The following is an 18,648-nucleotide window of genomic DNA, read 5'->3' on the forward strand; positions in this document are numbered from 1 at the left end:
ATGAGATTTTAAGTTCTAAATCTAATTATTTTATATTTTTCAGATAAATATATAAAAAATAATTATTTATATATTTCTCAAAATTTTTGAAATTTCTAATATATACCTACTTTTTTTTTGTTTCAAATATACCCCTCGTATATTTCTCTATTATTTAAAAATAATCTCGTTGTTAGTACCCTTTAAGTCATCTCGAGTTAAACACGAGTTAAATTTCTACCAAAATTAAAAAAAATCAAAATACCTTTTTTGTTTCTAACTTAAAGATAATGAAAAAAATTAGTGATGGTAGAAAAGTATATTTGATATTGCAAAAAGTTAAAATATTTTTTTGTTCCTAATTTAAGGATAAATAAGAAAAGTTGGTTTATTTAAAAGGGCAAAATTAGTAATTTCATAAAGATAATGACTGTTTTAACCGTTCACTAATCATATTTAATTTTAGGGACATATTTAAAAAAGTTTGAAAAGTTAAATAGTATTTTTATATTAGAAGCAGGATAAGTAAAAAAGTTTGAACATTTTTAGAAATATGTAAGTAATTGCTTCACTCAAAAAATAAAAAGATGAATTGCTCCACTCAAAAAATGAAAAAGATAAATTGGATAGCTTCCTATTTTGGTTTTTCTCTTGAAAAGGGCCAAAAAAAAAAAAAAAAGTTAATTGCATACAGGTCCCTATAAACATAGTGAATTACAGATATATCCATACAAAGTTCTTTTCATGTGTTATACCTTCAAAAGTCTCGATATTTTCAAATATGTCCCTACCGTTAAAATTCGTTAAAAAAAAATTAGTTAACCATAGGTTAAATACTTAACTCTGAGATGAATTGACATTTTATCACTTTTTAATTAACCGTTGGAATTTTTAAGGCATTGTTTGGTTGAGGGATAAAGTGGGAATAGACTACTTTATTCCTCTAATTCATCCAAACACTGTAAGAGGGAGTGAGTTTATTTAATCCCCTCTTAACGGGTTATTCTAGAATAACCCGTTAAGAGGGGGATTTGCTGTTCCACCCTTTTGGTGGAATAACAAATTTTTTTTTTTATACCTCTACTAGTTTAATAATAAAATATTATTAATTAATATATTATATATATCATTTTATTAACTAATTAGCTAAATTAAAAATTAACTAATTTAATAATAAAATATTAGCTAAATTAATAATTATTTATTAGTGTGTTTATGCAATAACTAATATCTTTATTGATTAATAAATTAATATTTTTACCAACATAACTAATTAATTAATTAATTAATTAATTAACTAATATATTAATTTATTAGCCTAATTTGTTAACTTATTAAATTATTTATAGTTAGATAATTTATTAATTAACAGTACTCATGGTTAATTGATTAATGATTAATTAATCTGGTAATTAATGTATTAATTAACATTTATGATTATCTAATAATATTCATGATAAATTAATTTTTTAAAATTATAAATTTGAGATTTTAAAATTTTAAAATTTAATTTTGATTTTTAAAATTTAAAAGTTTATATTTTAAATTTTAAAATATAAATATAAAATATAAAAATTCTAATTCTAATATAAAGAAAAGAATAATATTATTATTTTTTATTTATAACTATCCACTTTAATTCTTATTCCATCTTACCTAACCAAACGCTATTTTTCTTATTTCTAGGAATAACCTATCCAAACGCAAAATTGATCTAATCCCCGCTTATATCTTAATTTATAATCCCCGAAATACTCACTTTTTGCTTATTCTCAAACCAAATGATACCTAAAGGGATATATTTGTGATGGAAAAAATGTCATTTCACTTATAAAATAGATGGTGCTTTAATGGTAATAAATTAGAGAAAAATATTTAAAAATATTAAGGCTTTTGTAGGAACAATACATAAAAGTTAAACTTTGTAGGGATATATTTGTAATTTATTATATTGACATGAACCTATATAAAATTAACCAAAAAAATAAAAGGAAAAAAAGAGAGGAATGTTTACAGGGACCTATACCGAACCAGTTCGAGCCCTAAATGTAACTCCAACAACAATACTACCAAAAGCGAAATTAAAAAAAGCAAACGCTCCATTTCCGTTTTAACGAAGCCCAAACCCCCAACAATCCCTCTCTTTCTCTCTTTCTCCCCCGAAGCTCTCGAGCTCCTGGATCCGAGGAGGAGGACGAAGAAGAAGAAGAAGATGACGAAGTCGGGGACGGAGAAGAAGCGCGTCCGCCGCGCCCCGCAGAGCGGCGGGAGAGATCTCCCCGATGCCCCTTCCAAGGTCGCCCCTCTCTCTCTCTAGCTGTTTTTGGAGTGGATTCGTGTTTTAATTCGTTTGATCTGGTTAAGGCAATTGTGAGATGTGTTTGTATCAGCGATGCTCATGTTCATCTCGAGAAATGAATCGATCTTCGATTTGCTGGTGTTTCCAGGAATCTGGGAGGCCCGATTTCGCATTCTAGGGTTTCCTGAGTGCGTTTCGGTACCAAGAATTTGGTTTTGCGTGAGTTAATTGTTTTGATTTGTAGCTCTAGATCCTCCATTTATTGAGTTGGTTGTTATAGGAAAATAATTTTTGTATCAGAGCATTGTTGAAAGCAAGAGTAATGCTGTTACCATATGATTGCTCGTAAAGTACTAGAAGTTACATTTTGCGTTTGGGAGCTTGTCTTGGTCTGGATTAGCCTCACACGTTGAAAGGAGTTGAACATTTCGATTCATATTTAATAGCTTCTGAAAAAGATTGAGATGCCTCTGTGAGGAGGGAAAAGAAAACAAGAAAGGAAAAAAGAAAGCTATGGAGGCATGTTTTAGGAGAAACAGGTGTGCCCCATGCGAGTTCTAGTTTTGCTAAACTCTTTTTCATGGAGGATGCTATGTTTCTGAGTAGCTGATCTCTAGAACTAAAGGTATTAGTTTCTTTACAGGCCAAGATTTTGAACTTTTACATGAAATGATGTGCCTTCATCACTATTCTTTTCATCACTTGAAAACATTCCTTGTTGACCACTGTTTGAAAAGGCGCGCCTGAGACGCGCTCCTCGGCGCGAGGTGTAGCGCTATTGCTGAGGCGCGTGCCTTAGGCGAGGCGCACCTGAGGCACGCGCCTCGCAATATTTAAGTTTTCAGAAATTTTTTATTCAAGTTTTCGAGTTGTCGGGTTTTAAATTTGCATATTATACTTTAACCTGATAAGATACGTAAAAAATATTAAAAGAAATCCAAAATAAATTCAAATTTTCGGATTGTCGGGTTTTGAATTTGCATCTTATATTTTAAACCTGATAAGATACTTAAAAAATCTTGAAAGAAACCCAAAAACCCCTAAAAAAAATCAGCCGCTCGCCTCCTCCTCTCCGTCTCTTGTTCTCCTATATTCTCTCCCTGTTGAGCCTCCAATAACAGCTGTGCTAGCAGCAGGAAGCAACGGCAACAAACCAGCGGTGGTCAGAATAAGCAACCAGCAGCAGTGGCAGTAGGAAAACAAGAAGCGGCAGCAACGAAAACAGCAGCAACGTCAGCAAGAACATCAAATTAAACTATATGCATGCGTTTTCTTTACTTTTTTATGGTTATTTTGGAGTTTTTTTAGTGTAGAATATCAAATAAACTAAGCTTAGTAAATGTGCGCCTCACTTTCTTGAGGCGCGTGCCTCGCAGTGCGCCTCGCGCCTAGGCTCTGGGAGAGTCTTGCGGCTCTCCACGCCTCGCGCCTTTTCAAACAGGAATGTTGACACAACCTCAATTATTTGGTGTTAATGATCAATTTGTAGGGTTATTAGATTGATCGCATATGGATTTGTTGTAGGGAGCAGATATTTGTTGATGGTAGGTGAGAGGAAATCATTGCTGAACTTAATTTGTATCAAAATAAAAGGTCATCTGGAGGAGAGAATGATGAAGAGATTTTGAATTAAAGGGGGGCCGTTTCCAAAGTATTTTAGGTCCTAAACATTACATAATCTTTTACTTCCTATAGATCTATATTTGTAGACACCCAGACAACTATATCCCACGTCTTTCTATTTGAATAAGTCATTAATCTTATCTGTTATGATCTCGTCATTAATCTTATCTGTTATGATCTCATCAAACTTTTTGATAATCCAATACAAAATGAGACCTTCAATCGGCCTAAAAATGCAATATATAGGAAACCTTTCTCTGTGGTCTTCTCATCTTGCTTGCTTCCAATATAGTTACTTTCCAATTTCGATTCAGTTAGCCTACTACTAACAACTCTAAAACTTTTTCAATTGCACTCAAATTCTCTGTTTAGTGATTTGATAATTTCACTGCGCCAAATTAAAGCTGCTCACTTCCATGGACCAAAGCTTGCCTTCAAGCTACAGTTGCAACTTACAGTAATTGGTAATGTTGTCAAAAAAAAAAAAAATCATGATCTTGTCTCCTGATTAACGCCAATAATTTACATGAATAGCAAAAATTATACTCAATTTTCAACAAGATATTGTTAGGAGCCCAAATTAACAAAATGTTTTAAATCATTTTCACAATATAAAATTTGCCTACCTGACTTTCTATGGCTGAGATAATCATTTATCAGGCCTTTAATTTGCTGCTATCTAACTTTGTACTTGAATGAGTTAGATCCTCTTTAATCTATATTTCTTCACTAATGGACAAATATCAGATAGATGTGTAATTATTTGAACATCCTTTTTAACTCCTGGACTTGCACGAATAAGCTTATTTGGAAATTGTTTGGTTTCTTATGCTTACGATCCCACGGTGCTATGCTTCAATGATTTTCTTATGATGCCTTTGCAGCTTCCTGATCATTTTCATCTATGATAATATCAGGTTACTTTTATTAGTTAGTCTGATGAGATAGCATCCCTTTGAGACAAACTTGTGATATGAAGGAAACGATAGGTGATATTTGTTTAAGGTGGAAAGCAAAGAGGAATTAGAGGTGAGGGATGAAGAGGGAATATACCAAATAGACACTAGCCATAAATGGCTTATCCTGTTATAATGACCAATCATTCATAATCCGTCACGTCCTGTAAACCCCATTTATAGACACCCAAGCAACTTGGCACTTTCCTACTTGTAATTGGACTTCGCCTCATTTTTTGTGATTTTTGACCTATGGTTTTTTCTAGAGTATGGAACACAACATGAGACTTCTATAAGCTACTGGATGTGTGAATATGATGCTTAAGATATATTGCATTTAAGAGGCATTTCAGTCTAGCGTTGAAGGTATGATGAGAAGTTTGAGGAAAATTAGCATATAGATGAATGATCCATAATTTTGTAGCTGTTCACCTTGTGTATTGTATCTAAAAGGCAATTCAGTAATCCATAGCTAGTAATTGAGATTATTAGCATCCTTTGTGTGCTTCACTTCCTTCACTATACAGTTTTCTTTGCTCTCCTTCCTCTTTCCTTAGCATGTGCAATGGTAGCTTAAGCAGGCCTTCTAAATTATCCTCAAGTATTTCTAATACTATTGCAAAATTTTTCCTTTCACTAAATTCCTCAAAAACGTGAATGTCCTGGGCCATCATAACTTCCACTTGAGCGACCTTTCAATCAAGTGATCAACTGTTATTGCATTGTTTTGTCCAAGCTTATTATTGTTGTATTAACTTTTCAGATTTGTGTTCTCTGATGGGCTTAATTTTCAAAATGTAAAACGGCTCTACTTTCTTTTATGAAAAAGTTTTACATTTACTTGCATATTCATCACCAAGTATGGATGTATATGGTATATACTTCACAAATTTGGAGGTTATATATTTCCAAACCTGGTTCGGACTGGAGAGAAGAAAGTTGCGCTAGGCAGTTTGATAACCAGCATAAAACATTTATTAGGTGAACTCTTAAAATTGGATCTTTGAAAACTCCATTTACTCATTTCTTTTCTAAAAAGTCTTGTTTATTCATTTTTATGTTCTCTTCAATTATTTTTATATTTCTAATCTATGAATGAATGTATGGGAGCCATAAAGCTCTATGCGGTGCAATCTTTGACAAGGAATAACTCTTCTCTGTTTGATGTTAGCAGAAGCCAGCTCCAAAGAAAGATGTTTATCAACTGTTTGCTGAGAAGGTTAGAGACAACAAACAGCTAGAATCTAGATGGGCTATTATGCAAGAAACGCGAGTTGAGTATTTCAGAGGGAAAGATTTTACTGCCTTCTTGAAAAACTGTCCAGAGATCAAGGAAATTCTAGGATCGGATAAAGATTTAGATGTTGAAGACATCGTAAATACTCTACTACGGAAGAACCTTGTGATAAGATGCGATCGTGTGGTGAAAACTCTTAGGCCGGGGAAGAAGAAGTTATCCTCGTGGCCTGCACATTTGGAGATACATCATGTAAGTAGTGGTTTCTCTTCTTTATGATTTAAAGCCAGATTTCTCTTCATAATGAAGATATGAACTATAAGATTTTTTTAATTTTTTAACCCGTAAGCTGCAATTTCTGTTTCTAACATGTGCTTTATCATTTGCGATGGTTCACCTTTAATAGTCAAATAGCAAATCACTTGTACAATGGTTTTGTGTTTGTTAAAATTGGTAGGAACAGCTGATATTTTGGCTAGTTAGGAAGGGGCAATCTGTAGAGCTATAGGAATCATATCCCAACCAAGGTTTTAAGTGCCCATCGGCACGGGCCGTATCTACCGTGCCGTACCGTGCCAACAAGATACCGGCACGATACAGACCCCGTGCCGACGGCACAGTTCAAAACCCTCTATTCTTTAAATTAGTAAGTAATTTCCTCAATAAAGTTCAAAAGATGTGATAAAAAGACATAATAAATAGTTAGAATATTTTGTTGCTAAAGAAAATAAATATTTCATGCTATTATTTGTCGGCACACAATAATTTTTTTGACCGGCACGCATCGACACGGCTCGGCACGCACCGTGCCGGCAAGTTTCCGGCACGACCCCGTGCCACGGCACTTAAATCCTTGATCCCAACTACAATTTTCTTCTTGTAGATGTGTTCTGCTTCAGCTGTCCAAAGGGTGATGCTTTTTGGATTTGAAGGTCGTCACTTTCTTTATCATCATTTTCATCTAGGTCTCTTCTGGTCCTTCTTTTCACATGTTTAGACTTTCATCTTTATTCTTATATTCCTCAGTAGTTGAGTTGTTAATAGGCACAGAAATCAAAGTCCTTCACACTGTTTACCAAATACCAGCATCTTCCTTGAAGACCTGAAATTCAAACAGCTAGAGTCTGGAAACTTATAGCATCCTTTGGATTCAAATTACTTAAAGATTTGGTGTTAAACCGATTTTATCATAGGTAGAGCTTTGGGTCACTTGTTTGAATCAATTATATGTGATATTCTGATTGTATGGCACGTAGATTTACGAAAAGGGAACCTCGTGAATTTTTGTCGATTTGCTAGAAATATCTTGTTATAGTCTCTTTTGTTTATAGGCTTACAAATGTTGATGAAATTTAGTGAAAAAATGGCTGTTTGGTATTCTTCTCTATTTGTAAGGTGCCACAGAGGTATGTTGCCTTCCTCACTAGCTGTAATTTTCAGGTTCAGCAGTGAGTACCACGCTGTAAATTGGTTTGATGATAGTCTAGTTCTGTTTCCAAATTCGACTATTGTTATATCATGGTTTAGATATCCTTTGTTCTTATCCGGCTTGAATCTGTAATTCTGTATCGGCATCAATATTTGGATACACTTTTTTGGAATACAATGGTTGGAATGTTCATTCTGATTATGGATTTGCATATTCATGTACTTTAAATCTTACAAAATGTGCTATACTTGTTTAACTATATAAATAATATTCGGTGATTTTGGTAGGTCTATTGTTTTTATTCTATATGTCCTATCTGTATAATTTGATGCATACGAGAAGCCTCTGAGATAAACTCAAGTTACTGTTTCCGTTTCCATGTGCAGGAACAAGTCTTTTCTGAAAATGATGGGTTTTTTGCTTGGACATTTATGAAAAGACGGACTCTATGGCAAACTATTCTTTCTTTTCTATGGCCTATCTTTGCACTAGCAATCTGCTTGTTCCCTGTTTATCCCTATCAGTGCAAGATTGTTGTGCTATATTCGTGCGCTGGAGCTTTACTGTTTATTGTAACCATCCTAATGTGTAAGCTGCAAATTTTGAGTTATTTTATTTGAAGTATAGACGACAGGTTTTCTTTTATGTGTCATTTTTTTGCTAATTAATTTTGTTAATACACTATAAAATAGACAAAAGAATTTATATGAAGGGAGCAGTATTCATTGTTTTTTGGTTAATTCAGTGTCAATATCAAATGCATGTTTTATTACCAAGCTCTTAACTATTTATTCCTGTTTCCATCAAATATATTTGAGAACTCATATATATTCTACGCGTATTAGATTTGTGGAATTAGCTTTCTCAATTATGTAGTTGACTCTTCAATCGTGTACATTAACTCTTCTGATAATCAAACTTTGAGAACCTTAAATACATCAACAATGGAGGCTATGGACATTACATGTTACCATGTTCCAATAAGGACATCATGTTTGCATGAAAATGCTTAGCTGCATGATTCAACAGATCTTGGTTCTTCAAAGCAAGAAAGTCCATGTTCACAAAATGCGAAAGATTGAAAAATACTAAAGAAACATATACCAGAGAAGAAACAAGTGATATTAATATGTATTTCATGCTTTGTACCATTCATCTATGTTGTCAGCCTTGCTTTAAGATATTTTGCTATCAATTTAAGCAACATATATTGTTGACAACAAACTGGGTGCCAATCCATTTTCATTAAGGAAATATTGATATCAAAAGGGATCAACAATAGGCCTCTAGTTTCTTGTAAGTATACATAATATCAGACACTACGCTAGTGGTTTCATACTAGAGAAGTTCTATAGTGATGTTTCTGTATGCTGATATGCCACTGTGTTGATTCCCCTTGGTTTCTTCAAGGATTCAATTTGACATCAAGGTGGTTTGAATATGTCTAGATGTGTGTAACATGCTTGTAGCCTGGACATTAGTTCCAAAAAACAAAGTAGTCTTAGCCATTCTCATGCATTTTCTACTCATCTGCTTCATCATTTTCCACAATATTGCAGTTAGAGCAATGATCTTTGGTATTCTGTGGATCCTTCTTGGGAAGCGTGTGTGGTTCTTCCCAAATATAAATGCTGAGGAAACGACATTTAGAGAGCTTGTGCGGTTTTGGCCCGAGAAAGATGAAGGAGAGCCACCAAAGTGGACCTCAAGACTATTTTATGCCATTGTCGCAGTTCTGGTTGTGTTACTTCTCAGACACCATGCTCCTGATGAAGCTGCTAGAGCCAGGTAACTTCTCCATTCACCAGTATATAAACTTACTAAAAACTTAAATGTAACATTAGTCTCATTTTCTCAAATATCCTCGAAACAACATCACAAATTTGAAATCGTAAGTGTCAAAACACATGGCTGTGCCTACCTTTGCTCTGTCTTTTTTTAGGGTTTTAATGTATGTTATGTATGTAGCTGTGTGAAATAATCTATTAACATATAAATTTGAATTGCCTGTTTAACCCTTGAGATTGTAGTTTCTTTAGATCCTGTTTTATGTTGGAATAAAATATCTAATGGTAATTGATTAAGTATGAAGAATTTCTTGTGTAATTAGAAGTTATGAGTTGGATTTATGTTCCTTAAAAGGTCTTGATATCTGTGATTTGATAGGATATCATATTTCACCTGTGAAATGATATATCTTATCTGAAAAAAATGACTTAAAAGGTCGAATGTAGTATCCATTCTAGGCATTTGATCGCACTCCTCATCTACCAAATACTATATACTTATTAAGTAAATTGAAGAGATATTTTGAGTCAAGGTTTAAAGTGTCATGGCACGGGGGCGTGCCGTTATGTCCCTGGCATGGTACGGCACAGGCACGCTTGCGTGCCGACACGTGGCACGCTTGTGTGCTGATAGATACGCATAACCTCCTACTGACACGCTTTAGCACGAACTTATTTCAGTTTTTTTGGTTTCAATAAACTCTTATAATGTTATTTTGAAAGATTTAAATAAATAATTATGAATATTTACCATATATACCTTACTATACTCATCAATTAATATGCATGTAAGCTTTTTGTAAGTAAAATACAACTATACCTGATGTAGAATAGAAATTAAAATATAATAATAAAATTTACAAGTACAATAATTATTTAAATTTACATCTTTATATAGAGTTGACTGCTTAATTCGACATAGATCGTCGCACTTGATCATATGGCATATTGTCATCTGCAAATACAAGATTTATTTGACAATGTTGATATAAATATTGCTGGTATTGTGAGAAAGTCATATATTCCCGATATTACATCCATATTTTTTGTTCTTTTATTCTTTTTAAAAATATCTGATCAAAATTTGTTTAGGAGATCGATTTTTGTTTCCTTGATTCACTGAAAGCTTCACGGTGCGACAAATTTTGACTAAATATTTTGCAAAAAAAAAAATGAATGTCTGTGGTGGAAGCTGAGGGCTCAGGCCGACATCCGAGGGGGGTGCGGGGGGCGAAGCACCCGCGGTATGAATCGGATATGTCAATTAAAAATTTGCTCCTATATTGATAAATAAGAAGTTTTAAAAAAAGCATCCGCCAAAAAGTAAAAAAAAAAAAAAAGGTTGCAAAAAAAGACAACAAAGTGAAAAAAAAAAGACAATATAGGTGGCTCGGGGGAGGGGGGGCTCGATACCCCAAAGAACAAAAGAAAAAAGAAAAAGCCAAAAAAAAAAAGAAAAAAGGGCGGAACGCATGGTGCGTGGTGCGTGCCGCCGACACACACCTCCGTGCCGCCGACACACACCTGCGTGTCGCTTTGTCTCGAGCGGCACGCNGCATGTGCGTGCCGCGAGACGGGGGGGTCTGAGACCCCCCTGTACCGTGCCCCCTTCTTGGGGCCACGGTACGGCACGCCCCCCGTGCCGTACGGCACGGGCGGCACTTAAAACCTTGATTTCGACTAAGATGTTCATGCATCCAAGTAGGGCCATAAATTACCCAAAGTTGGTGACTCATATGTTTCACTAAGAAAACTTGGTTGTGGATAGTAATGTTTTCCAAAGGTGGCATGGATCATATATGTAGGATAGTAAGGTTATGAATGGCATGTGCGAAAATATAGTTAATAAGTATTTATATGTTGATGTAGGATTGAATGTAGGGTCCTACATTTAAGAGGTCTCCAAAATATGATTTATAACTTCAAAAGTTTTTTTTTTAATTTGAAAAATATTTGAAATATTTTTTTTAGAAATTTTCGAAATTAAAAATATGATAATTAAAGAAAATAGAAAATTCAAAAAAAAGGAAAAGAAAAAATAGAAAAGATAATCAGGACTCACCCTTGAATCGAACTCATTTCGGGATTGGACTCACGCTAGGGCGACACATTCGTGAAGGAAAAATGATTGCTCGTGCACCAAAGCTCTGAATCATCTTTATTAATTTATTAATATCATCGTCTTCTGATACAATGAAGATCTATACCTTATTTATAATATCCTTAGCGTTAGATATAAATAACCAACTTCGGATTTGATCCTATCCTAAATAACTAATTAAAACAATCTTATTTAGAGGTTAACTAAAAAATAAAAATCTAAAAATAAATAGAGATAAAATCAAATAAGAGAATAGCTAAAAATGCTCATTTAACTAACTAAAAGATATGCTCAACAAATTTAATCTAATTAAAAAAATGATGAATTAAATCGGTTTAATCCGATCAACATTCGTTTAGGCCTATTCTGCATCATTCACTTCCGCTGCGCATGATCTCGTCCTCGAGATCAATTAGATTTTCAAGGTGATAGGAAACAACCAACTGTGTAGAATAAAGTGATGTAGCCCAATGCCTGCATGTCGAACAACTTGTATCATCTGAGTTTCCGGCTTATAGTTGACATAGGAATGACTGATAAGTTCGTGACTCTTTATAAGAATTGGTATTGAGGAGGAAAGTGGTTTCGGTACAATTAGAAGCTCACGTATGGAGGAATCATATTGCTGGGGCAATGAGGGTAACACGACCTGTAGTCTTACCTCTCCAACATGCTCATCTACCTTGGCTTCATGATTTAACTACAGATGCTCAAATTCTAACTCGGTCACATCTAGAACTTCTTTGCAATCGGATGCTGTGGATGAAATTGGATAAGAATTGTCGACTCCCAACTGTGTTATAGGTGGTATACTCTGTATAGTAATTAGGGTCTTCAATTGAACTTTTAGTTGGATCCATCGATATTCATCTCTGACTTTATTCATCCATTGAAAATCATCTTCAGTAATTTTAGCATCATCTTCAATATCTTTCAACCTTCTTTTTTCTATCTCTAAAATATTCTGTTAAAATCAAAATGAGATAATTGCCTTTGTCTATACCACCATCTCAAGTCATCTAGTATTTCCATCCGAATGTCATTTCTTTTTCTCTTAAAATGTGACCTCTGATCGTACAATCATTCGTCAAACTCAACTCTTGTCATCTCGCATATTTCTTTTAATGACTCAATATGAATTCTTTTTTTTCTACTNATATGTTTTGATAAATTGTATAAGGTCTGCGGTAGCAATAAAATACTGTAAGTACGAGAAAAAAGTCCAACTTAGAATCAATGAGCACGAGCCTATCCGTGTTTTACATCCCTGCTCTTAATATATATTTCTGAGTCTGTTTCCCACTAGATCGATCTTTTGGATAATATGATATATAGTAGAGTTAGTTTAAAATTCCTTTGTTCTGTGAACACATAATTAAAGCACTGTTAGACTTGCAAAACTCTAAAATCGGTCGATCTCTCCTCCGTCTGTCGCATGTGTGTATGTAAATAGTACGTGGGTAACGATTTTTTCTTGACCAGTTATTTTTCATTTTTTTTTTCATATTGTTGGAAAGAAAAATTGTAAGAATTAGCATTAGATAAAAACGGCAAAACTACATCAAAGTTGGGCTCAGAGAACCATCTAAAAGTAAAAGAATAATAATTCATAGAAACCTTTGCTAAGTTATGAACAATACAGTTTCCCCTGTAACTAGTATAAACATACAAGGAATTGATTAATTTTGGCTATGGGCTTTTATGTTGGGATAAAACATGTGGGTTTGTTGTGTTGGGCCATGATATATATCAAGGGTAATGTTTTTTCTTATTCTTTTATGGTTTTCTTTTTTTTTCCCTTTTTTTAAAAAAGTGGAATTCATGTAAATTTAAATATTTTTGGAGTTACCAATTTATCACATGTAAAAAAAAAAAAAAAAAAGGTCTTTGGTTTATTATTATTATTACTTTACGGACGAAACAATTTGGTAAGCACCAGAATACCGCAATGAATACAAAAAAAAAAATTCAATACGAAAAAAAAAAAGAAGAAATACAAAGAAAAAGAAAAGATATTGATGTGTCCATATGTTATAGACAGGTTTTTTTTTTTTTCTTTTTACACTCTTCATTCTTTTTTCTCCACACATTTTTTTTTACCTTTTTTTCACTCCACTTTTTTATAATACTTTTTCTCACTTTTTTTTTATTCTTGCGCCATTTTCTCCCGCAAGTTCAAAACTTTTGACGAAATAAAATCATCAAATAGCCTAAGTTCTGATACCAAATTTGATGTAGGACGGAATGTAGTGTCCTACATTTTAAGAGGTCTCCAAAATATGTTTTTTAATTTTGAAAACTTTTTTTTTGAAAATTTGAAAAATATTTGAAATATTTTTAAAAAAATTTCGAAATTAAAAAAATATGAGAGTTAATGAAAATAGAAAATTCAAAAAATAGAAAAAGAAAAAATAGAAAAGATAATCAGGACTCACCCTTGAATTGAACTCACTTCGGGACTGAACTCACTCTAGGGGCTACGCAGTCGCGAAGGAAAAAAGATTGCTCGTGCACCAAAACTCCGAATCATCTTTATTAACTTATAAATATCATCGTCTTCTGATAAAATGAAGATCTCTAACTTATTTATAATATTCTTAGCATTAAATGCACATAACCAATTTCGGATTTGATCTTGTCCTAAATAACTAATTAAAACAATCTTATTTTGAGGTTAACTGAAAAATAAAAATCTAAAAATCTAAAAATAATTAGAGATAAAACCAAATAAGAGGATAGCTAAAAATCCTCATTTAATTAAGATAATGTTCAACAAATCTAATCTAATTAAAAAAACGATAAACTAAATCAGTTTAATCCGATCAATATTGATTTAGGCCTATTCTGCATCAAAATGTAAGTAGGTAATTTTGTATGAGTATATATATGTAAGTATATTCTTTTTGGGTGGATATAGTTATGACATGTGCCTCTTGCTTTCAGGTACCAAAAGAAGGTCTCAAACATAATCGACGATGTGCTCGAGTGGTCTCCAAAATTAGCACTATCTGGGATGATGGAGAAACACGCGGTGGTCAACACAACAGAATCAAACGTTTCAGCGAGTAAGAATAGTTCAGCCTTTTCCTCTGCTGAAGAAACAACTGCAGACATAGAAGTCGAGACTAGCACAGATGAAGTTGGGGAGGGGAATAGGGAAGGGGATACTGTAGATGACGAGGCCGACCACGTAGAATGAAGATCAGTCAAAGACAAAATGACTTGTAAAACTGTTGTCCAGAAATTACCCTTTCTTAATACTTCTTCTGTTTTCAGTTTTTGATGTACAATCTTATGGTTAGTCAAAAGCCCTGATATTTTTGACAATAAATGCTCTATTTCGATCTATGTCGTCATATTTTGCATCAAAATTCGCTTGTTACATTCTCGGCGGCCTTATTACTGAAGAGAAAGCATGTGACACAAAAGTGTAATGTGGCTTGTGAATGTTGGTGCTCATCATTTCTGTGGGTAGTTTAGTTTCAACCACTGATTTATCGGAGTTTTTGCAAGGGGATATCTATTGTATCCATGGACTCATCAATGCTACACGCCTCGAATGGATTTGTTGTTGTCGAATTACATGCGGTCACAAATTACATGTATTTACGATGGAATATGACATGATGTGATCTACGAGCTGAAGGATCTGAGGGACTTTGTTTTGTTTGCTGAGATTGGTGCAGAAATCAGTTTACAGCAGCGATGCCGCAGATTCTTCAGGTGGTATCGATATTAGCCTTTATTCTTATAACTTGATAAACTGGTTATGAAAATTCTTCTTGCGTATTTCGACCTAAGTGCTCCATCCATGGTGGCTTCCCTGCTTTGAAAATTTTCGTTTCTTCTGTTCTTGGTGGCTGCTTCGTTGTGCTTCTCCGTGTTTCATTAATACTGATGTCTCATGTCAACAACTGGTTGGGCCGGTTTTACCTAGCTGCTGGAGAAGTGATATATGCAGAATTAATTTTAATTCGGAGAATTTGATTTAGTTAAAAACTGTAGAGCGTTTGGTTTGAAAAATTTTAAATTTTAACTTTTATCTTAAATTTTAAAATTCAAAATTTAAAATTTAAAATTTGAGATTTGAAATTTAAAATTAATATTTAAATTTTAAAATTTGAAATTTAAAAGTTAAAATTTGAAATTTAAAATTCAAGCATAAAATTTAATATTTAATTTTTTAAAATTTAAAATTTATATTATGAAATTACAATTTAAAATTAAAATTAAAATTAAAATTTAAAATTTGAATCTAAAATCAAATTTTAAATTTAAAAATTGAGTCCAAAATCATAATCAAAATTTAAGAACTAGGTTTAAGCCGCTTTTCATTTTGGGTCGCGAAAATTAGAAAACTTATTCTAAAAATGAGAATCAGATTTTCAAAAAGACAAAACGCCGAAGGAAAATTCACTTTTGGCTTTAAAATCACTTCTCAAAATCTAAGCCAAACACCCTTCTTTGAATGGTGTTTAGAATTTAGATTCAATCTAACGATTGAGAAAAGGTTGAGAATTTTGTCTAAGCAAGTCAGAGTGAATGACACAGCAGGAATTGAGGGAGCTATTAGTAGATAAAGTGATATAGTAAAGGATAAACTTCAAATTGACCCCATGTGATATAGTTCATTTTCACTTTGCCATTTTATGATTTAAAAAGTTTCACTTTGCCTCCCCGTGGTTTAACTGATTTTCACTTTGCCGAAGTTTTAACTTGCTCTTATGTGGTTTAGTGCATTTTCACTTTGTCCCCTTATGTTTTTTTACAATTTTCACTTTACCATCCTAGTTCATATAGTATTGTTTGGTGAAATAAAAATTAAATTACAGAGGGGGCAAAGTGAAAATGAGCCATGAGGGTCATATTGATGTTTACCCTCTAGTAAAATAGGAGTAGGGTTACTCTGCGCTTAGGAGTATAGAGGCTTTCATACTGCTAAACCGTTTTTGATGATGAAACTTTAGAATTGATGATCAACTTTATCAGACTTGATTTAGAATATTTAAAATATCTAAAAAATAAAATTTATAATTTTTCGATATAATTTACCTAATGGTCGAGAGAACTCAAAATTAATGTTTGAAATAAATATCCCACGAAAATGATGATATAGTACTAAATTTTAGCTCAAAGATTCGATCTTGCTTTAGATAGTACAAAAAAAAATTTATCAAAATTTTATTTGATTTGGATACTTCTATATAGTTAAACTTGCAAACGGCATATATCAATCATTAAAAATTATTGATTTTGAGCACTTTCGATAATTAGATAAATAATATTGAAAAACTATAAAATTTAGTTTCTAGATATCTCACATACTCTATATCATTTCTAATGACGTCAATCGTCCAGTTAAAAATTTCCTCATAAAAAACGGCTGGACAATATGGAGATCTTCGTGTTCGAAGAGTATCCTAGTCCTACTGTTAAAATTTTATAGAAGAATGTAATATAGAATAGAAAGAGTAGCATGATAAATATGTATGTAGTATATATATATAAAGTTGGGTTACTATACTCTTATGAGTATTGGATCTTTCATACTCACTAGTGTAGTGACCCGCGCGATGCGGCGGGTAGAAATATTTTAGTAAATAAATATAAACGTAAAGAAGAAACAAAAAATATAACTATATTGATTAGATATAACAATAAAAAAAATATATTAGAGACTTTTATAATGAAATTACAACTTACCAAAACATAATAAAAGAAATCGTCTTATTATTCTTTTACTGTGTAATACCTTAAACAATGGATTGATGTTTAGAATTAGTATTCTAAACAAACTAAAAACATATATAATTTTTTTTGCAATATATATATATATATATATATATATATATATATATATATATATATATATATATATATATATATATATATATATATATAAGCATTATATATATATGAAACAAAAAAAATTATATATGTTTTTAGTTTGTTTAGAATACTAATTCTAAACATCAATCCATTGTTTAAGGTATTACACAGTAAAAAAATAATAAGACGATTTCTTTTATTATGTTTTGGTAAGTTGTAATTTCATTATAAAAGTCTCTAATATATTTTTTTTATTGTTATATCTAATCAATATAGTTATATTTTTTGTTTCTTCTTTACGTTTATATTTATTTACTAAAATATTTCTACCCGTCGCATCGCGCGGGTCACTACACTAGTTTATACATTGTTGCACTATTTCTCAAAATCATAAAGTGCAACTTTTCCTTCAATTGGACAATATTAAATAAGGGATAATATATCTAACATAACTGTGAGTGTTAAAAATTTAAAAGCATTTGCGTTAGACGAGGGGATTATATGTTGAAAAACAGAGATTAAAGATTCTATACTCCTTAGAAATCATAAAGATTTCTAATTAATTACGCCTAGACAACCTCCGATTAAGCTGGTCAATTATGATAATTAACAAAACAGAATGCATTTCTTTTATTACTCTTGTACATCGGTGTACAAAATTAATACAACTGAAAATGAGGAAAAGCGACAATTATCATTTCTCTACTTCTCTCCTCTTCAAGGTATTTCTCTAAAACAATGTCGGCCATGCATCATGCATAAGCTTTCTTTGGTATTTCATCGAGCATTTGACACGCACACAAGTAATGTGCAAATTGCCTTTGACATTTCATCGAATACTTGGCACGCGTACATGAACAATGCAGCATGCTCAAGTTTTCTTTGACATTCTGTGATATGCACACCATTTTTGGCATTTCATCGAACGTTTAGTACGCGTACATGAACAACGCGCTATGCACAAATTCTTTTTGGCATTTTGTCTAACACTTGGTGTGTGCACATAAATTATCCATCATGCACAACTTGTTTTTGACAAAAGCCAATTCAAAATAGCGGCAATCAATAATTTGATTGGAGCTTTCCATCGACGGCTAAGCGTCGAACGGATAGTCGTCGTCGTTGTTGTCGTCTACTGCTGACGGTTAAGCGTCAAGCGGATGATCATCGTCGTCGTTGTCGCTATTGTCGCCTACCACCGACGGCTGAGCGTCAAACGGATCGTCGTCGTCGTTGTTGTCGCCTACTGCCGACGGCTAAGCGTCGATCGGATCGTCCATCATCATTGTTGTCGCTATTGTCTCCTACCGCCGACGGCTGAGCGTCGAGCGGATCGTCGTCGTCGTTGTTGTCGCCTACCGCCGACGGCTGAGCGTCGAGCGGATCGTCGTCGTCGTTGTTGTCGCCT

At 33.1% G+C, this 18,648-nt stretch overlaps 1 protein-coding gene across 1 annotated transcript; it reads left to right on the forward strand.

Annotated features, from left to right (window-relative positions):
- LOC109719062 lies at positions 1,991 to 14,798 on the forward strand. The gene is made up of 5 exons (XM_020245578.1): positions 1,991 to 2,275; positions 6,032 to 6,346; positions 7,910 to 8,111; positions 9,083 to 9,311; positions 14,355 to 14,798. Exons 1-5 carry the CDS (start codon positions 2,192 to 2,194, stop codon positions 14,608 to 14,610), a joined length of 1,086 nt encoding a protein of 361 aa, XP_020101167.1. The 5' UTR covers positions 1,991 to 2,191; the 3' UTR covers positions 14,611 to 14,798.

The sequence above is a fragment of the Ananas comosus genome, linkage group 1 (genome assembly GCF_001540865.1).
Source record: "Ananas comosus cultivar F153 linkage group 1, ASM154086v1, whole genome shotgun sequence".
NCBI lineage: Eukaryota > Viridiplantae > Streptophyta > Magnoliopsida > Poales > Bromeliaceae > Ananas > Ananas comosus.

Bases quoted from the DNA above. Each gene is read 5' to 3' on its own strand.
- LOC109719062 (XM_020245578.1), top strand. From the start codon at position 2,192: ATGACGAAGTCGGGGACGGAGAAGAAGCGCGTCCGCCGCGCCCCGCAG. The intron at 2,276-6,031 runs GTCGCCCCTCTC...TGATGTTAGCAG, and splicing joins TCCCCGATGCCCCTTCCAAG to AAGCCAGCTCCAAAGAAAGA. The intron at 9,312-14,354 runs GTAACTTCTCCA...TCTTGCTTTCAG, and splicing joins GATGAAGCTGCTAGAGCCAG to GTACCAAAAGAAGGTCTCAA.